General features: G+C 46.1%; 1 protein-coding gene across 1 annotated transcript; it reads left to right on the plus strand.

Moving 5' to 3' along the window:
• Positions 1-1,504: 1,504 nt before the first annotated feature.
• Positions 1,505-12,503, plus strand: LOC107216805 (toll-like receptor 6). Its single transcript, XM_015654094.2, has 3 exons — positions 1,505-6,036; positions 11,667-11,734; positions 11,861-12,503. Exon 1 carries the CDS (start codon positions 2,380-2,382, stop codon positions 6,016-6,018), a length of 3,639 nt encoding a protein of 1,212 aa, XP_015509580.1. The 5' UTR covers positions 1,505-2,379; the 3' UTR covers positions 6,019-6,036; positions 11,667-11,734; positions 11,861-12,503.
• Positions 12,504-24,915: the final 12,412 nt, after the last annotated feature.

Genomic DNA, 24,915 nt, shown 5'->3' on the forward strand with positions numbered 1-24,915 from the left:
TCCTCTACCTTCTGCGGTTTCATCTTCAGGAATTATATTATATCAGCCGTGGGTTTGAGTTCGACCTGGAGAATGAAGAAAATATTGGCCGTTTGGCTGTTGGATTAGAGCCGTTCTCAAAGTTGAGCAGCCGTTCGTGTCAAGGATCAAGACACATCGTTTGTTTACTTGCTAAAACAAAAGCAAAAGATTCTGTGGTCGCAGGCGTGACACAGCGAATGCTCCAAGGATGTTAATCAATTATTGGCAAAAAGGCGAATACATAGTACACGTCATTTGTGGGATTTGAATTCATAAGAGATCATGGAACTGGGAGATTTACGGTAAAGCTCGATCTCGGAGTGGAGAGCTTTCAAAATCGAGCGATAGGTACGTGCGCGAGGAATGAAAGTGTTTTTCTTTTCGATTTCTGACCGCCTTCACTCGTCCGACAGCAACGTGCATGTGAAACTCGACGTCTCACAAATTCCTAATTTTACGTAGTTTGGTTTCGTAAGACCGAAGTCACCTGCTGTAATTGAGTGACCATCATTATCAAGAAAGTCTTTCAATAGATTCCGGTTCTCAAAATATATCCCGTTATGTTCAGCGTGCTTTGAGCTCGAACAAAACGTGGCTGTCCGGCAACGAATAAAATGAATAAAATAGGGAAGCGTTGGACTCTTGGTAAGCGACGGGCCATCGCCGCGTCGCATCCACGAATCAAGACGTAACTGCTGTTGGTAATGTTATATGAATATGCGGGTACCCGACAACAGTGATGTGTCGAGTGAGTATATGCGGTAATGTCAATTATAGCATCTTGAACAGGAGCCTCTCGCCTTCTCAACATTCTTCTGACGCGAAATAAAATTTAAACGTAGGACGTTGGTCCCGACCCAGTATATGTGCAGGGACGACGAAATTAGAAATACGCGGCACTTTTCAGATACAAAATTTGATCTTGGCGTCAAGCTGTTACCTGACCGTGGGCTACGTCGAATTGCCAGCTATCAAGACTGTAAAATTACTTTATGACGGTGCGTGGTCTTCAATATTCACGTAGCTAATAGTCAGTTAAGATTGTAATGTATTATTTATGCATTAATCTACACTATTTTGTATTTGACGTTAATATTTGTAATCAGAAGTATTCGAGTTTAATTTATGGATGAACCGAAACTCCGTCTCGGGCAGAAATTTACCTCGGGTAGAGCAATTTTGAAACCTAGTAAGAGGATTTTAACCGGTTTGTGGGCTAAAGCGGGAATGAAAGGTGGTCTAGATTCATCTGGACTGTCATCAAAGTGTTTTACGAGCCGACTATCGCGTTTGCGGCGAAGGTGAAAAACTGGAATCCCCCGTTCGTGTGTTTTCGGGTAAGTTCGGGCGGTGCTGCATGCGGTTTCAACCCTTATGTGCGTGCGATGAGGGTTGGCGTTTCTATGGTGGGGGAAACAACCGACCGATCGGAGGCTGCGAGGAGTCAAAAGAGCCAGTGGAGCTCGGGACGCGGAGTCCTAGCTTCAGTCGTGCGCCAGCCACCGAGCAGAAAAGGTTGCAGCCGACCGTTTCTCGGCGTGAAATTGACCGTGCACTCTCAGTGTCATCCTCCCAACCGTGACGCGAAACTTAAACTAAGAAATTTTTACCGCGATAGATTTTTCCCGATTCTCAGGCGATACATATCGTCACTCCGACGTTTGAAATTTATCTCAAGTGAGCTCTTAGCTTTCAGGGTAGAAGTGGCACGGATTATATATTTCGCGTAAATTCGATTTCAAGTTTTCCGCTGAGGTTGCCGTTCGGTAGCCGTGTTCGTAACCTGATCGATTTGATTGTGCTGCAGGCAACGCGGGTGGAAAATGGATTACCTTACGATCGTTCGAAGGCGTCGAGTAACTCAAAGTTTTGTGATATTTCAACGGTGCGGATGAGATAGTACACATCATTTTTAAAGAAAACATGTCGCACGATGATCGACGTCTGTAAAACTCTGCTTTGGCAAATTTAATCAAATAATTGAGCGTAATAAATTTCGTGCAGTTTGTGAAGAACGTGTAAACCACGGCCGTAAATCACGTTGCATCACTCGCAGTGTAAAATGTTATTAAATTTGCAACGATAAGTGCCAAGACGTGTAAGGAATCCATAAGATTTGGATTGATAATTACATCGAACGCTTCGGCGAAGAAGGAGGAAGCGAAGAACGCATCGGGAAGATCCCTTAGAACTTAAAATTGCCCTAACAAGTAGAAAAGACACATCGGCGCAATGTGCTCGGGACACTTGAAACCCGGAGCATCGATGGGTGGCGACAAGTGTGCGTCGACAAGTTGACTAATTAGAGGACCGTGTGCTGACAATGAGACCTGCAGCGAGTTTCCATAAGTTGTAAACATGGTAGCAGCCGTTGGTGCACCGAAAGTCTTTGTAATGTTTCTGCTCTCGTTGGCACGATTGTTAATTCCTGCGTGCCACGTGCTGGCCGTTACCAGCGCGCCTCCTCAGCGCTACGACGTCCCCGATCATTGTCAATGGGACGCGCATCAGGGGAGTTCGTTGACTTGCAGGTACAGCATGTTCGCCAAGGAGCGCCAGAGGTCGAATTTCTCGATGATACCGGCCGAGCAGACAACGGGTTTGAGGATTTTCTGCGACCTCGACGAGAAAACGCGCAGCGAAGTGGACGAGGAAAGTTTCGCGAACTTGTACCGCCTTCGGACCCTGCAGCTCGATGGATGCAAGTTTGATCTCTGGCCGGCGAAGGCTTTGAGCGGCCTGAGGGACCTGAGAAATTTCACGGTGAGGACCTTTGGCGAGGAAGGTGCGAGGATCGGGCTCGAGATCGCCCCGAACGCGTTTCAGGCGACGCCACACATCGAGAAGATCGATATGTCCTCGAATAACATATGGCTATTTCCTGAACACATTTTTTGCCCGTTGTCCAGTTTGGTCTCGCTGAATATTTCCTGGAATATGCTTAAAGACGTTACCGAGTTGGGATTCAGCGACAATATCGACCCCGGGTCAACCCGAGTTCAGGAATCATCCCTCGCGCCGTTTCCATGCTCCCTGGACATTCAGACTCTGGACATATCCCAGAATCAGTTTTCCATTTTACCAGCCTTCGGGTTTTCTTCCCTTAAGCGACTCAACGTGCTCCTGTTGTCGGGAAACGCGATTTCAATCGCTGCCGACGAGGCGCTTCATGGGCTAAGATCACTCGAGATCTTTGATCTCTCGGACAACAAGATCGTAGCCCTGCCAGCCGGGTTGTTTCGAGAAGCAACCAAGTCCATGAAGGAGTTGCACCTGCAGAACAATTCCATCAGCGTTCTGTCGCCGGGGCTTTTATCAGATCTTCAGCAGCTCGTGTCGCTCGACTTGTCCAGGAACCAGTTGACCAGCTCTTGGCTCACCTCGGGCACGTTTTCCGGCCTGATTCGACTGGTCCTTCTGGATCTATCGCACAACAAGATCGAGAAGCTTGACCCGGCGTTGTTCAAAGACCTCTACACTCTCCAGATCCTCAACCTGCAATACAACGAACTGGAAACAATTCCAGCGGATACGTTTTCCCCGATGAGCAACTTGCACACCTTGGCTATCGCGCACAACCATCTAACCTATCTGGACGCCTATTCCTTGAACGGACTGTTTGCTCTTTCCCTTCTAGCCCTCGATTCGAACTTACTGGAAGGGATTCACCCCGACGCGTTCAGAAACTGCTCGAGCATGCAGGATCTCAACCTTTCCGGGAACAATCTTGAGAATATTCCGGTCGCCCTGAAGGATATGCGGATGCTGAGAACCCTCGACCTGGGAGAGAATCAGATTCGAAGCCTCGAGGAGCCTGGGTTCAGAGGTATGACCCGACTCTACGGTCTGAGATTGATCGGGAACGAAGTAGTAAACGTAACGAAAGCGGCACTCGCCGAGGTTCCCGGATTGCAGATCCTTAACCTCGCAAGGAACAGGATCGAGAACGTCGAGAGCGGTGCATTTTCCGGAAGCCCTGCCCTACAGGCTGTCCGTCTCGATGCTAATCTTTTGCAGGACATGTCCGGAATGTTCGCAAGCGCCCCGGGCCTGCTCTGGTTGAACGTGTCCGACAATGTAATCGAGCACTTTGACTACAACTTCCTTCCGGAGTCCTTGCAGTGGTTGGATTTGCACAAAAATGCGATAATGGATCTGGGGGTGGCGCCCGCCGGTCTGCGGCTCCAGACACTCGACGTTTCGTTCAACAGATTGACCAGAGTTCATACGAAGTCGATTCCCGACTCGGTTGAGCTCCTCTTCATCAACGACAATCTGATTCACACGGTAGAACCGCAAACATTCCTAGGCAAGGATAATCTGACGAGGGTCGATCTCTACGCTAATCAAATAATCGGCATGGAATTGTCCGCCCTTCAGCTGTCCCAGGTACCCGAGACCAAACCCTTGCCCGAATTTTACATTGGCGGAAATCCCTTCACCTGCGACTGCACCATGGAGTGGCTACAGAGGATAAACTCCCTAACCCTACGTCAGCATCCGAAGGTAATGGACCTGGCCTCGGTTTACTGCAGGCTTCCCTACGCCAGGCACAAATCCTTTGCCCCCCTTCTCGAGGCCAAGTCGTCCCAGTTCTTGTGCACCTACAAAGCTCACTGCTTCGCGCTTTGTCACTGCTGTGACTTTGACGCCTGCGACTGCGAGATGACTTGTCCTACTAATTGCACCTGCTACCACGATCAGTCGTGGTCGGCGAACGTGGTCGACTGTTCAACTTCGGCGTACAAGAACTTGCCGGGTAGACTCCCGATGGATGCCACCGAGGTTTACCTAGACGGAAACGACTTCGGGGAGTTAAACTCGCACGCTTTTATTGGCAGAAAGAATCTCGAAGTTTTATACGCGAACGACAGCAACATCGTAGCTATCCACAACAACACCTTCAGCGGTCTCAGACGACTGACGATCCTTCACTTGGAGAATAACAAAATACGGATACTTAACGGACTGGAATTCATAGCACTGGCAAGTTTGAAGGAGCTCTACTTGCACAATAACCTGATCGCCTACATCGACAACGGAACTTTTCTGTCACTCCGTCATCTCGAGGTTCTCAGACTGGACAACAACCGGCTGACGACCTTCGCCGTATGGCAGTTGGTGCAAAATCCATACCTCGTCGACATCAGCCTGTCCACCAATCCCTGGAGCTGCGAGTGCAGCTACCTCGACCGCGTCCGGTCGTGGATATCGGAGAACAAAGAGAAGATAACGGACTGGAGGCGCGTCTCTTGCGCTCTGGGATCACCCATCGCCGGTCCCGGAAATGAATCGGCCATAAACTGTGCAGCTCTGACGGGGGCGACCCCCGCGGTGGAAACGCGTCCCCTGGAGGGTTACCTCCCCCTGCTGCTAGCCACGGCAGTTCTATTTTTCGCCATGGTCGCACTATTCTGCGGTGCCTTCAGACACAGACGCACGCTTCGCGCTTGGGCGGCCAGCAGATGCGGGCTACGTGCCTGCTACAAAACGGCCGCCTTCGAGGACAGGGAAAAGCCATTCGATGCCTACATCTCTTACTCAGCGGTCGACGAGGCCTTCGTTTCACGCGTCCTGGTTCCGGGTCTCGAGACTTCTTACAGACTGTGTCTCCATTACCGCGACCTTGGCGCAGGGGCGAACGTGGCCGACGCCGTCGCCGAGGCTGCGGACTCGTCCCGACGCACGATTCTGGTGCTCTCGCGAAATTTCCTCCACGGAGAGTGGGCGAGGTTCGAGTTCAAGACGGCCCTGAGAGAAGCGCTCAGGGGAAAGGGTCGCTCGGTCATTTTGCTTCTCGTTGGCGGCGTCAGTCCCAAGGATCTCGACGCCGATTTGAGGCGGAGGATCTCCTCTCACACCGTCATCGTATGGGGCGACAAATTGTTTTGGCAGAAGCTCAGGTTCGCCATGCCGGACGCGCCGCCGATCCCCGTTCTGGAAAGGCCGCTTCCACTGCCTCCTCCGCCCCCGCCGCCCCAACACCACTGGGCATAGAAGAAAGCGATCCGTTAGGTAAGAGTAAAACCTTTTGGTCTCGCCATATTTTTCAGGAATATCTTTCATCGCGCCTGGAGAAGCCAGAGGCTACGTCAAGACTGAAAGTATCTCCTTAGTTCACGATATAAACGCCGTCCTCCTCCTGCTAATCGACGAGTGCGTTTCAATTTTATAAATTTGGATTGTTCTTGCGGTGAAAAGTTTCACGCGCAAAGTACCTCGTAAACACCATCGTATCGAGGGACGACGACACTTTCACTGCACGAGCAGAGACTTTGGTGACGAAAGTTGACATTGAGCACTCTTCCCACGTACATTGGCTGGATCATTTTTTCCGTATTTTTTTTCGAACCACACGTATAATCGGAGTATAAAACGATATAAATCAAGCATGAAAGGGGGAGTGACAGGCAGGGATCTCGTTTGTTAATTGTGGGAAAATAAGAATGGAGGGAGGTTTCGATGTACACGTGACGGTCGCACGACATAAATCACACTAAATCCAACATTATACGGGTATACCGGTGTAGAAAATTGGAAAAGTTGTCCAGCTCGCATCGAGCTGCGCAGGGCGGGTGCCGAATAAGCGACGTCGCGGGTAAAAGACACGACGGTCCCTTCATTGAATAGCGATTTGCGTTGGCTCAGACGGGAGCCGGCGCAACAACTTCACCCGGCCGGCGATCTTACCGAAGCGGTAAACTGGCGGGATATTGTCGCTCCGAGGACAGAAGGACGAAAGCGTTTCCAACGTCGTTCGCATCCGAGGCAGAGACGGGATACGGTGGGACCACTTCCATTAACGGCTGAGCCGCCGATAAGCTGCATCGATACGCCTCCCTCTAGGGATTACGCAAAAAACACATTTACACGCACAATAGGTTCGAAAGACTTATTGTCATGCGTGGCGTCCGAGCAGTGTGTAGCGAGGAAATTGCCATTTCACACCGCCCCGCGCCCTCCGCCTCGCTAACAGCTCTTCCTGTCCTCGCATCATTGTTCTTCTCGACACTCAGCTGGGCGTCATTCCACCCACACGATTTTCCAACTTTTTCCCTACCTTTCCAACCGTGGTCCACTCCGATTCCACGGCCTCACCGATGGCTGACGAATTCAGGAGGATTAACGCGATGACGCTTGTATTTATTTATTTCTATGCTTCTTTTTCTTTCAACGATCGATAACGCGTCGGGATTGTTTGTTGCGTGGACGATGGATCACCGCCCCCCGGCTGAAAAGGTTTAATAAACCGTTAGGCGGAGTATCACAAGTTGGTGTTATCGGGATATTATAAGTGTACGTACACAGTTCACGTGCAGAGCGACGTGCCACGGTACTTTTTTCTCTCGTATGAAAATGTTGGTATAGGTGCAGATTATATAAAGCGAAGCCTCGAGAAAAAATAAACGATGCTTTTTACGGAGTCGAATTACCCGCGCAATCATTGGAATTATGCAAAATAATTCTTAACCAGAAACTTGTACGAAGCGCGTTTGGGAAGAGAGAGATAAGAGAAAAAAAAAAAAAAAAATTGGAAAAAAATTCATTCCGCCGGTATAATTCTATCGACAGCAGATACGAGCGCGTTGTGAGGCATGCTTTTTTTCTCCGTGTTTGAATATTTCTTCTCACGCCGTGTATGTAGTTGCGGTAATCGATGTGGTAAAATTGAATACCTCTCAAAACAGAACTGAAATCGAGCATGGTAACGTGACAATGAAAAAATGGTCCTCAAACCTTATCAGTCTTTTTTTTTTGTGTACGACACAAACAATGCGAGGTCCATTCTGGATCTGCTGCTGTACCATATAGACATTTGAAAAATTAGAGGTTTCCGGCGGCGGTGAAAGTAAGGAGAAGAGAACCCTTGAGATGTACCGATGCGACGGTTCTTTTGGCCCCGACTCAATCCCCTCTAACACCCCGCAGCGCTGAACAACAGATCCTTGCATTTCACTCCGGGCGTGGAAACGTTGGCTTTGTGTGCGTCGCAGGTGATGGAATCGGGTCGCCCCATAAGCCCGTGCTTTTCTTCTAGGAAAAATCAATTTTCCATCGCGAGTAAATACTATACGCGTGTAGAAAATTGCAACTACACGTCTACGCTCCCGGGTGAGTATGCACGGGCGTCCGTTAAGTCGCAGGGGAGCCTGTCACTGTCCATTCGTTGATAGAATCATAGGCGCGTACGTAGAAGCCGGTGGAGGGCGTGAGCCGCAACACTGCCGAAATTTGAAAATACAATCAATCTGTCAATCAGGATAGAGAAGAAATCAGGGAACGCCCCATTCGCGCCCCAGGGAGAATACTGAAATACTAAATTGATGCACGAATGGACCTTTTTCCTACAATTTCGATTTTCGTGCGGTTTTGTCACTTCGGTATAACAGCTGGCGCGATAATTTCCCTTTCAACCTATTCGTGTCTCTCGTTGTAAGACCGGGTACGAGGCTCTGCGAGGAAATAAAATTCTGGAAAATAGAACGTCACGACTGACCACTGGGAGTAATCGGTTGAACGCCAGTTGGTCCTGGCATGCTTCGGATAAGCAGGCCGGAAAAAGTGGCTAACAATTCAAGCAGTGTTAACGTAACGCGAGAGGACTGTTACTCAACGCGATAGTCATCTCGTATGTATTGAAGGCACGTAGACGAGGAGAATACTTGAACGAGAACGTCGCTGAAAATGTGCGTGTGAAAAAGCAGTATCGTTCTTTTTTACTACTTTATTCAACGCTCGTTAGCTGTCGGGTTTAATTAATACGTTAACTGCGTATCTACAATCTCCCGTGGGATTGGGATGCCCTTCTCTATCGGGATGAAACAAGTTTCGGTAATTCGATATCGTGCACCCCTCCATTTTCTCGAGCTCGCTTAGCGTGGTCTAATCACGTTTGTTAGAGACATTCGAAGGCGTTGAAGAGTGACGAAAGTCTAAAAAAACGAATCTACTCCGTCCGTCAGAGCTCCAATTTTTTTCCCGTCCCCCTCATTACGCGGTCTTTGAAGTTGGTTTTGGGTTGTATCGTGCGGAACCAATCGAATATCAACGAAACGGGTACGAAGCCAGACGGCTGAGTGGGTGGTTTCGCGTGGTAAACGGAAGACAAGGTCAAGAGCCAGTTTGCGTGGTCCAGGGACCGGGGAAACGCTTTTTCAAAAATGTTTTCACCTACCGACCTTGAAGCTCGAATAGCTGGTACTCGAACACTGGAAGCAAGGGGTCCGCCTTGGCATATTTCTGAGTTAACAATGACGCTAACCGAAGGGCTTTGCCGTCGAAGACATACGCGTCTGGATACAAAAGTTCACTCCTAACCACTGTTCCGTCCCTCCCATTTTCATCCCCCTGAACCGTTGCAATTCTTTGCAAGTAGGAACAAGGAACAATACACCTCCTCTCAAGTAAACCGTGTAACCTGCAGCTCTAGATCGCGTTAGGAAGATGATATCCAACAAGAAAAAGACGGCGATGAGAGGAGAGAGAGCATCCTCGGCGCTACCGTAACTCTATCGCAGCAGCAGGTAGCTGGCCAACGGAAGTGATCGCGATGTTCCACGATGAGAGACAGATTTCTGACGGCACGTAGTCGCGCTCGAGGCCGCATGCTTCCCGAGGTCTTCGAACAATGAGAGAGCCAGCTTTGGCTGGAAGATAAGCAACTCTTTCTTTTGCCGCTCCCGCGGGTCAACTGCGTGACCATGGGGTAACCGACACAAGCGCAGATCACCTACTCCCGGAGTCTTCCTCGGCTTTCAACAGCGACAGATGTTCGCCGCTCGTAGCGCTGCTCACGCCGCTGCTCACACCTCCGTCGACGGAGTAGTCGAGGTACGAAGAAGGGGGAGGGGAGGATGATACAAGCGAATAATGGGCCGCTCCGTGAGCCCATACACTTTTCAATAAAGGCCCTCTCAAATTTAAATCGGGCAGATCGTGTTATTCTTGCGTAACATTCAACCGCCTTTGTGTGTACTTTACGGACGAGTGAACCCAGCCAGCGAGAGCAACGGCGGACCTCCTCGCACATACATCGACAATGAAGAATTTCGGGGAAGCATGTTTTTTCTTTTTTTTTTCTCTTCTCTTTTCGTTCTTCGTCTTCTACGGCTTAAAAATCGGAGCCGGATCCGAGAGAGGCTCGGGTTTTTGGTACGGGTCAGATACGAGATGAAGTTTCCATTATACATTTTCGCCTATTTATCGCCCTCGAAGGACGGCATGACGCGTGTGTCGACCTCGAAGCTTCTTGAATTCAACTGCCACTTGAACGTCTATTCGATTTCATCCGGGCAAGCGTAAAGGTGCGGACTTTCGGGGGGCTTTCTCTACGGACCACACAAAATCGGTCCGGCCGCATCTTTACTTCAAATTTTACTCACCATTCATTCTGCTCGCTCACCGGACAAATCTCACGGATTTGTCCTCCATTGTACGGATCCCATTGAAACCCTTGTGCTGGAATTATCGCGTTTTCTCAAAACCTCACTTCTTGGGTGTTGTCACCGAAACGTGGGAGTCATTTCTCCGCAAACCGACCTGAAGATGTAAATATTCACCTTCAACAATTGATTCTATTTCAGAAAAACAATAGCTCTAAAAGTGGGTGTTTGTAAGTTTGTAGTTTTTCGAGTTACCCAATGACGCGTGAAGAATCTGAAAGGATCATCGGTATAATGTAATTCAATCGAGATGGTGACTTGCCCAACTCACTGCTGCATTAAACTTAGACAAAAAGAGATGGATTCTCGGTAGTGGGTAATTAGTTTGTTGGGACGAATTTGATTCGCGTTCGAAGAGGAACTCGCGTCCGCTTTTGCTTGCTCTAGTTTCATTCGTTGCAGGTATGCATTGAACGCACGGCGCAGGAAAAACCGTATTAAACCAAATAAGAAAAGTTACAGACAATAATAGAAGAAGGAAACAGGAATGTTATCGGAGGACGATTCGCCGTTCAACTATGCAGTGCGGCGCCTACACACATTTGCATATAACGCGAGTTGCGTGCGAGCCGAGCCCCCTTTCCTGCACTCGCGTTTCCTCATCCCCCTTCTTCCGAAGCAATTGCTTCGCATGACGCCGAGGCGCCGAGCGTCCCAACCACCACCACCACCACCACCACCGCCTATTTCCACGTGAAGCGTAAAGTATTTTATTTGCTCAAGAAATAAATGTTGCGCTATAAATCGAAACAACCGACTTGTATTCAGCCCACGTTTGTGCATAATCATTTTTAGAAACGGTCGTTGTGTTGCCGTCCACGAACTGCTGCTGGTGCTGCTGCTGCTGCTGTTGCTGCTCTTCGCTAAAATCGGGGTGCAGTTCGATCTTTTGCGGTAAACCGCGGCGAGTGCTTTGCGGAGAGCTTTTCAAAACCTTTCGTATAGCGTTTCGAATATCAATATCGTGTCTCGATAACGACGGATATACTTTATATATTCCTGAAACTTTTCTTTTCCACGTGGAACGTTGAATTTTATTGCAAGAAAACGATTCCCGTCAGATATCATGATTATTATTCGTCTTCCATATTATATGCTTCCACGATTCTCTGCTGAATTATTACAAAGGTCTAGAAAATGATATTTTCTACTCAGAAGTTTGGAAAGAACGAATCAATCTCATTGGTTTGTATTCTGTTACAGACGTGGCCTAACATCGCAATCGTGATCGGCCGTTCACGCCTGGATCGCTTGGAAACCACCAAAGAATGGTGAGTACCCATTTGTGTTTATAGAGATTCGTCAATTCTTCACGCACATTTCGGCTTGAATATGTTTAAAACAACGGTATTAGGTACTTCTCAGATATTTAATGTTGTTAAAAATTATATTTTCAGAATTCGACTGTGGAGAGACTGTTCTACAGAATGAAAATTATGAAAAAATCTCTTAAATGTCGTTACTATATTTAACACGGATCGTGTAGGTAAAATTATTTCTATTGAATTAGCTTTGAAGTACTAAGGATAAAAAGAAAAACTAATTAGCTGGAATGAATTATTCAATATATCGCGCAACGACTGCATTCTTCTATTTCAACAATTATCGATATTACGAATATTATTCACTACTTCCCATTAATTCGTTCATCTTTCAATTTGTAGTTATATTAAGCGAAGTACGTACATGTAAATACAAGTTTTGTATATTTGTAAAATAGTTAGAATATTGTATGATAATAAAATTATTTATACATACATACACATACACTCGCATAAATCTAGTATATAAAATATTCATATTATTCGAAAACTCAAATTGCTATACGTATTACTATAAAATACTTGTACTTGTCGATATTAATTGGTCTATATTTACTCGAAAAGTGATGCACTTATAATTTTGTATGAAAAATTTTTATAACCATTCAATTAATTGTCGTTCAATAAGAAGTAAGCCACAAACAAAATGACTACGTCGAATTCAAGCGTACTCAACACGTGGAATCGAATTGTAAAATTTCAAGACTATAATTGCTGATAGATCTATTAAACGATGTCACCGATTTCACATCACTCAAACTCGAGTCTCAAGTATATTCACTAGCTATAAATTCACCCCCTGACCTGACTGAAATTCAACGAATCGCTTATTTGAGCGAAATTCCTATTAGAACATTGAAATAGCCCTGAGATACGGCGAGATGCGGCTCTTTTCAGAGAAAATTAATGCAACGGTAATTACTTGCAGTTGCGCGATTGAAGCGCCTATACTAGCTATGCATATACATACGGATGTGCAATAACGTGATTACGAGAATGGCAACAAGAAAGTTATGAATGTAATCAACCTGCTACGTTATACATTTCGCTCCACATTCTCTGCAAGCGGCAAAGTTACGGAACGTATCCAATTCAGAGGCATATCCAACGTTAAGAGGTACGTACCTATAAGTTTAACGAGAAAGGCGGCACTGCATGGTCTCACTATTCAGTTTCCAGTTACACAAGAGTTGGAGCGGTTCAAAGTGCGGAAATTCGGATTAGCGTTCTACGCAGTTATTTGCGTTGCCAGTTTCTACATTAACGAGCCGAGCGTTACTTCTTTATTCTGGAAATGAGAAGTAAACATAATCTTACACACAATTAGTGCGAGGCTGCTGCATGCGGGATGAAGACGATCCGCACCGTCTGCTCTATGTTCATAATTCACTTTTAATTACAATTGCGAGAGTACCGTACGATACGGATATTTTTTAGCGCTCTAATTTCTTTATTTCATTTTATTTTCGTTTTTTTCTTTCTCTCTTTTTGCCACTCTAAGGAAATAACCTCGGTAAAAGCTTGGCACAAATTGAGGTTACAAAAATTTTACCCATAGCTAGGTAGAGTAATTCAAATTTGCTTGATAAATGCAATGCGAACAAGTTACTGGAAAATTGAAAATGTTGGAATTTGGATTTCGAAACTCCGAAATCATATCGGATCGCCAAATTTCTTACAGGTGCGATGGAATTGCTTTATATGTCCATTGCCAATTATTCTACAATTTTTCGGCCGACAGTGGCTACAGAGTAAGACGATTAAAAATGAATTTATTCGTAGCATCGACGGCCTTCTTTATGTATATACGGTTAGACGAATACGATGAGCGGGACTTTTATTTTCATGAAAAATTTTCAATGACAAGATAATAATTATGTCCCTTGCGTCGGGAGGTTTGGACGGGTTAATGAGTACAGGAATTTTGGAATACCAATTTTGAAAGTAATTTCTGAGAGGCTTCGCGATGACCCGACTCCTTTGACACGATGACGATCAATCAAGGCGTGTTAATTAAAAGCTACCCATTATATTATGGCCAACTCGTTGTACATTACCAACTCGTTACCTTGGCGTAGCTGGCGTATATAGTGGGTTTTGTTCGAAACTTGCAGCCGTAATTCAAGACAAGATTAGTCTTTAGCTTTAAGACTCAACGCGGAAGACCATTAGCCGAGAATGTAAATTTATAGCGTAAAGTCGCGAGGTTCTTGATCTCTCCCATTAACAAGCGATAAATGCGCTCAGGTTTCTTCGACAGGATCGAGTGAGCTACCCACCCCACGTCTCTGGCTATTTAACAATTTTGCAGCGCAAAGTTCTCTCTCTCATTCTCTCTGTCCAGATTCTGAACCGAATTTTGACTCCCTTTGCAGCGCAGTTTCACGAGCGTTATAAATGGGGGAAAATCTGACGTCGCTTTAATGAAATTACTTGATACGGGATTCATTGTCAGTAGCATCCTGCGCTTTTCTGGATTCTGTGAAAACCACCGAGAAGAGCAAAGCGCGCAATGGTTGTTGTTAAGAAGACGGCAACGGAGATAAAGAGACGGTATTATAAGGGAAACCAGGAGTTCCCGATGGTGTTTCCATGTTTGTTCTTCATTGTTAGAGGGCTGGGGTATAAAGGCTGACATAACATCCTTGAAATTGTGTCTTCTCCTTTGAGGACGTCTGAAATAACACCCAGCAGATAGACCCGAGGTGATCCTATTCCACTTCTGCATTCTATTCTTCGACTCCTTGTTTTCCCACCTTTCTTCTTCGTGGTATCTGCCGTATTTATTTACCATCACCATTCATCCATTCTCACCTTTCCACGCGTAGTATTTACCGGCTTCCCCGACCATTGGAACTCGTCTCCCTGCGTCAATATTGGACCTGAGACGGACCAGAGTCACGACCAAATGATGATAGACTGGTACGTGGCTTCTTACGTTTCTGTGAAGAGAAGAGTTTTCCGTTGATCAAAATTCATTTTTGTACACGTAATCGAGCTGGCTAGTCGTCCGAAGGGTGTTTCCAAAAGTTGCGAAGAACCCTCAACCCAGCAATGTCGTTGCACATCCTGTGCTTTGCGTCTAGTCCGAATAGAAAGGGACTCTCTCCGACGGTTTTGATGCCTGGCGATGATTTTTGCATCCAATTTTCATGCTCAAAAGAGGCCGAATATCAGAGTGGCCAGTGGAACGAGAGATAGGATCTCGCCACTGCAGCAGCGTTAGCTAACGATCTTTGCAATGACGATAAACATGCGAGAGTTCGAGGCCTGTCGGTGGCCGTCCCTCGGGGCCCGATTCGTCCAGGGGCTGGTGTGTGTTATGAATAAATTGTTCGGCAAATGAAGGGTCAGGTTACACGGCAGCAACAGCCATACGGAGAGGAAGAGTTATTGTCCATTACTGGTGTCTGGCATCAAAACAGGCGGTGCTTTAGACCTTGTTTCCAGTTACGCGTTCCGGCTAAGCTGCAGCAGCGTCGAATTTATATCGAGACGGACGGTGCATGTATAATTAAGATAGCCATCTTGCTTGCTTGATTGTTACAATTATCAGAATTTCCGAGCAAGTACTCGTGCCTTGGCGAATTGGGTCCCGATTACTTCGCATGCAGGAGCGTTGCGTTTTTCACCCTGATGTTGTATAGGTATGCCGTTTACGCATGGTCTGAAAATTGCATTTTAATTCTCCGCGTGTAATTAACTACCTTCTCCCCGTCGCATTAGCGCGAAGGACAGTTATTCCGCCTTCAATCTAATTTTTTCACAGCCTGTTTTTACGACCGCTTCATCCTCTGCACCGCGTGCTCTGGAATAAAACATTTTGATATAACCAGCTAGCACCGCGCTAATTTACAGAATTCGTTACGCCTCTGCAACACGCGCAAAGAGCTAACTCGGGTCGTTCCACCTACTGCAGGGCAGACTCCTCGTCCATGGATAAATCATCCTGCAAATTCCCTTCGTCTCTTCCATGCCTCGGATTTTTAATGTGCTTGCAACTTGCAGTGCACACCGATGTACGCCTGTCAGTCCACATCGCGTCCTCATATCGCAAGGTTCAGCCAGCGGCGTCTGGGTTCACACAAAATAGCTCCTGGGTCTGGAGGATCGTGCGTCATGTCACACTTTGCACTGCGAAGCGTCACCAAGCCGTTGACAAGCCTGCACTCGGAGCGAGAGTGCACGCGGAAGGATATCTGCATCCACAACTCGGAGTTATGAATCGCGCATCGACACCTTGGCTTTAACTTTTCTACTCAATTGGCTAAAAGTCTTTCCGAATCGTCTAGACACTCTTGTTAGGTGCGAAGACATGACGGATTGAACTCTCTGGTCCCGTAGCAATAGAACTCGGACGAAAAGTCGAGAGAAAAGGCAGCGCTGTAATTCGTCATTGTAACTCTTTGGTGAGTATTGTCGTCGAATAAGCCGAGTCCTGGTACTTCCGTAAACAAACTTAAAAAGCCGTGAATTTCGTGAGCGTTTTTTTGAACCTGTGTACCGTCGGTTTTATCATTTTTGTTTCACTTTTATGCGTTGCTGTTGGAGGATCCTAAGACATATTAAAAATTTCATCAACTATATACCTAGGCCGAAATTTTTGGGTAATGACGAAATCGATGGATTGCAGCCGTTGTCATGTTTTCATCGCAACATTTTCTGACGGACTATTCTCTGCGAAGACTATGCTATCTACTACCATAAAAAGTTTACCGCCACCGAGTTCTGTCGTAAATCGATACCGCGATGGTGTCACAAAGACGATAAAAGCGTTACTTGTATAAGCGAAACCGTATCTTACCGAACAAACCCACCTTCGTAATTCTTGCCAGCAATAAAATGGTGATGTAAGATATTATTTGAAAGTCGATTTGAGTTATCTACGACACACTGGCTCCAGAGGGTCAATTGAACATCACGATTGTTTTTTACCGTATGATTTCCGTTGAGTGAATCGCCTGTCACCGTTCAAGTGAGCAGAATTGTATAAGCGGCATGGCAGTTTGTTTTCTTGATTTTACTAAACCGGGAGTAAAATCTAGTGAGTCGAAACCCTCAACTATTCAATCGCTCAGTCAGGCGTAAAACTATTAGAATATTGAACAGTCCATTATCCGGCAATCGCGCGTTCTTGTACAATTTCAGCTGATGTTAGGAAATTCACGAGATAGGAGTGAGTAGTGAAATTTCAGGGATTTATGGAACTGCGAACATGATTCCCGTGCAATTAGCACCTGCGACTATGTTGGAGTTAATGGTAGACACTTCGAAATGCACAGGTTGAAAAAAGATAACAACCCGATGCGCGGTAGACCGGCAATAAAACTGGTGTAGGTTCTTGGTCATTCCATTCGCCGAAAAAAAATGATGTTGTATATCGTGTGTGTTGTTTCACAGCTTGAGTAGCGTATAAACCAAAACGAAGGCAAGGCTTGCGCCATAAAAGCTGTCCAGCACGAAATTAGGGAATGGAGACTGTTTAATTTTTGTGTTTTGTCCACAATAATCGTTTCATGCGGTTCTATCGATTTAGTTCAAAATCAATTTGGAGAACTTGGGACAGGCTTCTAACTTCAAGCACTTCTCTTTTCGGAGAAACAACATGATAAGGGAAGTTACTGTCATTACCTCAAATGTGAAAAGTTGAGCTTTCTGTATACCTCGATGTTTTGACTTTTAAAGAATCACATTTGGGATCATTTTCGGATAGACGTCTGATTGTCGTGTGTGATCAATGTCCATCCGACAATATCTTGAGAAAGAATAAACTTTGATTTGAATAATTTTAGTCTAAAACCGACGGGGCTTTTCTAAATTTAGTACTGAGTATATTTTGAATGCGATTAATTGGCCAGCAGTTTTTCAGTTATTTGGATATTAAAATAGAAAAGAGAATGAATAAACTGAAGATTTCAGTCTTTCACATTTCATGAGCTGCAAAAGCGTCTGAGCGAGAAGTTCTTAGGCTGGTCTATTAAGGTCAGCGAAATTACGGAGATGTTTGGAGGACAAATTGACTGTTACACGGTATAGTTGACGGTATACTTTGGTCGGGAATTGCACGCTCCGAAATACGGGGTGGTAAATTGACGGGTATATCTCTGCGGAATACGTCTACAAGTCTAGTTAACCGAACGCGGAGCCTAATCAACCATCACTTTCTGATTCGTCGTAGTCTTGGCGTATAATTCCTTAGGGAGCTCGGGGGAACCGCGACTGACTATCGCAGGACGAAAACTCGAGACGCTCGTTTCCGAAGCACTTCGCCTGCAGCACGTGTCCGTTTGAGTGTGTGATCGTTTGCAATGACAAAGAAAAAAAAAGGGCGAGGCGGTGACCTTCTTCCGTAGATCGAAGCGCCAAAACCAATAGCATTCCTGGACCGTCGAAGGGATTATCACCGAGTACCGGACCGGCACGAAGCTCTTGAAAGGGACGCGGACGTGTCGATTGTGTCTCTTTCGAGAATTGTTTTTTCGCCGTCTTTTCATTATCGCGTTTCAGGGTGTAATCCTTGGGCTATGAGAAAACGCACTATTTGCACCTCTCTCTCTCTCTCCCCTTCGGACTTCACCTGCACAGCTTCGTCTAACTGAACTCTCGGATCGCAGATGTAGCAGGACGCACTCGGAGAGAACACTGACGTCTCTGATTGATTCGGCAAGTGATTGCGTCTCCCCTTCGCCTCGTAACAAGCGGGAAATAGACAGACTCGACGCGCATCCAGCCAGCCATTCGCGTTGATTACCAATTTTATTTCCTACCGGCGAAAGATATTCGCAGGTACTGGGTGTATGTATACCGGGTGCGCATAAATACTCTTTCGTGTTTGTTTGTTTGTTTTTTTCTTTTTTACCGCTTTCCAATACCTGCAACGCCCTGCCCTTTCAGACACTGCGAACGGCTATTGAATGTCGAGCAAAATAGAAAGGATTTTTCCTCATAGGTGCTACAGGATCGACGCGTACGTTACCTCCGCAAAAGCGGCGAGCTCTTGCCTGAAAATATTATGTCCTGCAATTTCATGTTCGGCACAACAGCGCGGCTCTTATCGTTACCCTCGAAAAACACTTCTGGGGCATCGTATAACAAGCCCGGCTGAAGTAATCCAGTCGTGAATCCATATGGTGCAACGTCGTATATAATACGCGGGCTTGGGGTGTATACTTACATAGAAAGAGGAAACTCGTAGATCGTAGTTACGGCAGTTTAGCATCAGAGCAGCGTAGAACTGCAGAGGAGCTTGCAAGCTTCCGGCTCGCGCAAGCCGGGATGCCTTTACTAGTTCCTCATTACAACGGATTGCCGCTTTGATGCTTCAATCGTATAAGTTGATATTCGCGGAAAATGTCTCAATATTACCCCCTCTCTTTTATCTTAAATGTATCCTACAACTGAACGTAACCGTACAGTAAGTTGCATTTGATGCGAGAGTGTAACTCTTGATGCCGATATATCGTCAGATGCAAAAGCTAGTTTGTAACGGCATTTGTGTGCCTCAGATTCAAACTGAGCCGAGTTATTTGTCGAAAATTTTTCTCTACGATGTGACAAAAATTGTACATTTGCTAGCTGTCTAAAGGCTTAATGGTCCAGGATATGTGGTTGTCATTTGATAGGTTTTGAAACTCGCAGATATTGAGGAGCGCATCGCAATGAATAGGAGGGCGCACAAAGTTACACACACACACACACACACACACACACACAGGCAACGATAATTAATGGACACTCCTTCAAATATGCAAATGTCTCTTAATCAGAACTGACTGCTTAATAATACTTGCATGATCCCACGAACCACGGATTACCTATCCGTTATTAGCTGGTACATTGGAGCAGCGCCAAATTACTTGTTAACTTGTACCAACCCTTGGTTAATTTATGCATATCGGAAATCGGTAAAGAGCTGTAAGCTGTGAAATTCGAAATTCCCTACGAATTCTTTGAATAACTCGAAACATACGGGGTATTCCGTCCGTAACAACCGAGGTAGAAAACATTCTTTTTTTTTACATTATTTTTTCGTTTCAATACTTTTTCCTCATTCTGCCTGTCATTCCTACGTCCTGGTTAAAGGCGTGTAACGGAAACTTTTATTAAAATACCGAGGCTGTGCTTAAAGCCATGATCATCTTTCCTTTGCGCACTAAATTCATCCACAGTCTCGATTTCCAGGAAAGTGGTAAACGCGAGATGGTGAATAATCGAAAGCTATTTTTAATGGGGTAACACGTTGATGGTTTTTATCGTAGCTTATTTCCGTTTGTAAAAAATTAGGTAGTTCCGGCTATACGTGTTTCATTTGTCACTGTACTTTTTTTTTTTACCCCTCTCATGGGACACTTTGAAGTCAGCTCCGTCGCCTCGTTAAATTGACGCCCATTTTCCCTTTTCCCCATTCTCATTTATATCCTTTACCTCTTCACTTTCGCCCCGCTCCTGCTCGCGCGACTTTCCTTTGGTGTTTTTATACACCCCTCGCTTTCCGGCCTCAAGGAAAGGTAATTATTCCTCCAACTTGCAGCTTAATAGGGTGTAAGATCTAGGAGCAATATTAAAGTACTTCAATTTCTTACGTTGAATTCCAGACTCCGAAGGGCTGACTCTCTTCTATATAATGTAAACGCCCGACTGGCGAATTTGTCAACTCGCACTTCCGGTTACCCTACAATGTCGACACTTTTCTACCTGATTAACTCGTAAGCCACTGTAGTATAAAAGACTGTCCCCGAAAAATTCGGAAGCAATATTCAGTCAGCAATGATGAGGAAGTTTCAAAAAACGTAACTATAACAGTACGGGTAAAGACTGACTGAAAATAATCAGAAAGCTCTCACAAGCTAACAAAATTGAGAGTCATACGTGATTTATATTATAATAGACGAATTCTCCAAAGTTTGACGAGCTATATCACGTAACAATATCATTTCGTGGCTCGAGAAGTACATACATAAGATTATTATAGATTGTGATTGTATCTACGAGCATCCGTCTCAGTATTTTCTACGTATGCTTTCCAGGATTTAGGAAAGTCAGCGATAAGAGTAGGTCTCGGCCAAAGTTCACGATCCCTGCCGACCGAAAACTATCTCTTAGTAACTTTTATCAAACGTGAAGCGTTGAGATAGTACGGGTAGGCAATTTTTCCGACGTCACCTCTACAGAGGACTTGATCAGTCACTCGAAAAGAATGAGAGAAAAGCGAGAGTCGGAGAGAAAAGTGGACCGAAAAAATACTCGTCGTTTACAATTACCGAAGATTATGACACGATCAGGACGGGTAAACCGATCGAGAATTTCGGTTATTACGCGGTGACGTCATCGGGGCGATGGCTTATGGAAAACGGATTTATTGCCTCCAGACAAATTGTCACGGTATGATACGTCAGCGAGGGGAAATGTTCGGCTATATAAGGCAATAACCCATCCGTGGTCCAGCCAGGACGGTGTATCTAGTACGGGTATAAATGCAAGTTATGGGGCAATTAACGGAAGTAAACTGTCCGTTCTCCGAGACTGTTACACGCTCGATGCAATAACGCAGGTTTAAGGGGGAAAAACGCGCCGCTCATCCGCTGGTCGCATCGAATCAAGTTTCAGATAACATTTATGTCTTATATCGTCCCACAACCGAACCTTTCTATACCGGCTCGTATGACGGCTGGAGGAAGGAGGGAGGGAGGGCTGAGGAAACGAGAAAGTCGAGTGGTTCGGCTTTCACGTATCCACCCCCGGCTTGGATACGGTTACCGCAAAAGGGTCCGCGAATGAAATGGTTATTTGTCGAGTGACTGTATACGGGGCACGCGAGCGCGCAAACCCCGTTTTAGTAAATGGTGTCTGACACGGGGTTGCGAGGGAGTTGTAAAGGGTTGCGGCATATTTGCCACCTTCGGGAAACAAAGGCGGGCCTAAAGTGGAAATTGATAATCTACTGCAGATGGTTCGTGCAGGAGGTACAGGAGGTTGTGAGGGACGAACCCCGGTGACTCGGCCTGTGCAAGCCCCTGTTTATTTCTCTATCTTCCTCCGAAGTAAACGGATTTTTTTCACACCCACCCCGTCATAAGCTACGGGGAAAAAAAACTTTTCCCAAAACTTACGTATGGCATGTCGCGTTTGCTTGCGTACATCGACCAGCCGCCGACGAACCCGTAAAACTTCTTCACCCTCGAAATTGGTTCATCTTATCTGATTATTAACCTCGAGTTAATTTCATCACAATTGCAATCGATTCGCAATTTTGATGAACAAATGTAAAGTACTTATCAATCAAGTCCGGTGTACGTAACTATTTTATTACCGTGCTGACTTACCGGGTAGGAAATGCTCCGACAACTTCCACTATTAAGGAACGAACACTTGCGACAATGAGTCAGACGATTGCAGTCAGCAGCAGTTATTGGGAAAGCTGAAAGAGAGGAAAATGTTTCATGAGTGTACGATGTAGAATGGGCGAGTTTGAGAGATTCCGTAAAACTCCTAGATGGCGGAGATGTGATAAATAGCGGGATGGTTGACCGGAGAGAATATGGAAGGGAATTCGTCCCCCAGCGGTCGCACAGCGAATCGTTCACGCGTAAAGCAGAGCGGCTCGAACGAATGCCTCGGCATTGTGTAGCACCTAAAGGTACGGTAAACTGAGCCACGATTTTATCGGTAAAAGAATTTGTCATGCACCAGTTATGGGTGTGTAACTAGGGAAGCTCCGATACCTGGCAACGCCGTAATTTGCGCTCGAGGGTACCGGGCGAAGGGAGAAGTGATATATGCACTAATAACCTCCTAGAATTCGGCACTGCGGTGGTGTTACGGGCCCTAAATCGACTCGCGAGCTCAGACCCTCGCCTATCGAGCCTAGACCTCGCAAGCTCGCATCGCCCGAGGTTCCCGCAGTGCCTGCATGTATCGGCCCGCAAGCTCTGCGCTCAGATTGTGTCCCGCTTCTCGGTTATTCCGGTGAATAACAACGCGATGGTCGGTATTTCCGGAAAATCTCGAGCTTTCGTTCCAGCTCGTCGAGTTTCATATTTTCCTCCGAAAATATGTGTCCTGGGATAATGCAGGTGGATTCTATATAGATTTTCCCGCGGAAAACAGACGCGTGCAAAGGATGGAAGTGTCTCTGCATGGCTATTTCCGGAAATTAATTACATGCGCAGATAACGTAGAGTTTGTAAAATAAATTGGAAGGTCGTGATCTAATTAGGATACACGGGGTGGCCCCTCACTCGCTGCAAGCTCTCTGCAGACCTCCGGCAGAGTCGCGCTCTTCGCCCACCAAACGATGCTTAGGCTTTGCGGATTACGCACTGATTTATCGCGCTCGGCTTCTCCTCCTTCTTGCCGAAGAGCCCTTCAACTTACGGTAGTATGGCACACCGGTTACGTCCGAGATACGAAACACGCGTAGTCGGGCTAACGGCTTTTTGGCCGGTACCCGTGACGCTTTGTCCGGATTCTGAGAAACAGGATGCGGCAAAAACGGCGCTAAAGAAAGTACCGGAGGAAGATTCACCCGAAACTGTAGGCGGATTGAATCGCAAAAATTGGTAAATTCTTACTCGCGAGAACGATCTTTCATTTTTTCCGGTTTTGAAAAGGCTGCGAAAAGTGTACGGTGCGTCTAAGCCTTCGACTCTTTGCCTCGCCTGTTTCACTCTTCCCAATTATTTTGGGAAAATTACTGAATTGTGAGGCTGATGTTAATCCGATTGAAAGAGGCGGTCGTACCCAGCCCGTGAAGCAGGATGAACTCCTTTATTTTTCGAGAGGCAACAATGACACGCCGAACAATGAGTGGATCGTTACGGCTTTGACCTTCTTTGTTCAAAGAACCGGAGCTATAAGGACGGGGTAGAGACGCGGATCAGAAGGCTTTGCGTCTCTGTTTTAACAAGATATTACGCAGGATTTTATTCCGTTTCCACAAACACGAACTCCCGCGTCGAAAATAATTTCGAAAAATTCGAAGAGTCCGTTATTGTCGGCAGGCACAACGTCGGCCTCGTCGAGAAAGGATGCTGGGCGAATGATTCCTAGTTGGGACCACCCAGCCAATCGAGGCTTAGTTAAACCAGGCGATTTACAGACCATTCCGGAAATTGGGTATCGGATGGAATCAGTTCGAATTGAGTCGAGCAGCCTTCGATCCGCGCGTGCTTCAGGGGTGCGAATTCTTTTAGAGAATTGTCTCGGCTCTTCTCGGAACCATCTCGAAAAAAGGGGGCAAGTTATACCTCTGGCGATTCCACGGAGTTCGGCTACTTTCGCCGGTCTATTTCCTCAATCCTGTTGCTGCGACTTATAGCCATCTGATCTTATCCTTACGTACGCTCTGCCTCGAGGGTGTATGGATGGGTTATATACTAGAAACAGAGTCGAAAGTGGTGGATTAGCTCGTCTTTCGGATAACAGATCTTTCATTCTCCTTGCGCTTTCATGTGCCTCCCGAATGTCCTGTTCATCGAACGGTAATTGGGTTCGAGCTTTTATCGAAAGCCTCTGTGCCTTCTTACGGATGTCCATGTCTGCAGAGCAGCCCGTTCGACGTTAACGAACCACGTGCGATTTCTTTCCTCTCGAATTTATTTCGCGATGCACGAAGTATTGATATGATGAAATTTCCACGCACCAGTACCTCTAGAATTATGGGTAAGCTGCGTGTACGATGCTGGGTTAAAAAAATTCCTCGTCCGCACAAGAGCATATGAAGAAACGGCATACTAATTTTTTTAACACGCCAGCCCTGACTTTATTGGCTTTTGTATCACGACGAAGATTGATTTCATGAGAATGTTTCAAGGCGAATTACACTCAGACGAGTCTGAACGTGATTCAGAGTCATTGAAATTACCTAATAATCAATCCTTTTTCAGACACGAGTCGAGACTGCTGTTACTTAACTGTGAAATATTGCTTCTCTCGATCGCAATTGTGAAAAAAATCCGCATTACCAGACCTAGAGGGATTCAACGGTGCTGGGCGGGCGGCAAAGTGGATGTTGAAAAATTGAGTTTTTTCACGGTGCTTCGTATCCAGCCTAATCGATATACCGTGCATCGCGTGGGTCAGGCTACACGTCGATGCACCGATGCAGCTTGACATCACATCAAGATCCGTGC

This window comes from Neodiprion lecontei, chromosome 4 (genome assembly GCF_021901455.1).
Source record: "Neodiprion lecontei isolate iyNeoLeco1 chromosome 4, iyNeoLeco1.1, whole genome shotgun sequence".
In the NCBI taxonomy this organism is placed as follows: domain Eukaryota; kingdom Metazoa; phylum Arthropoda; class Insecta; order Hymenoptera; family Diprionidae; genus Neodiprion; species Neodiprion lecontei.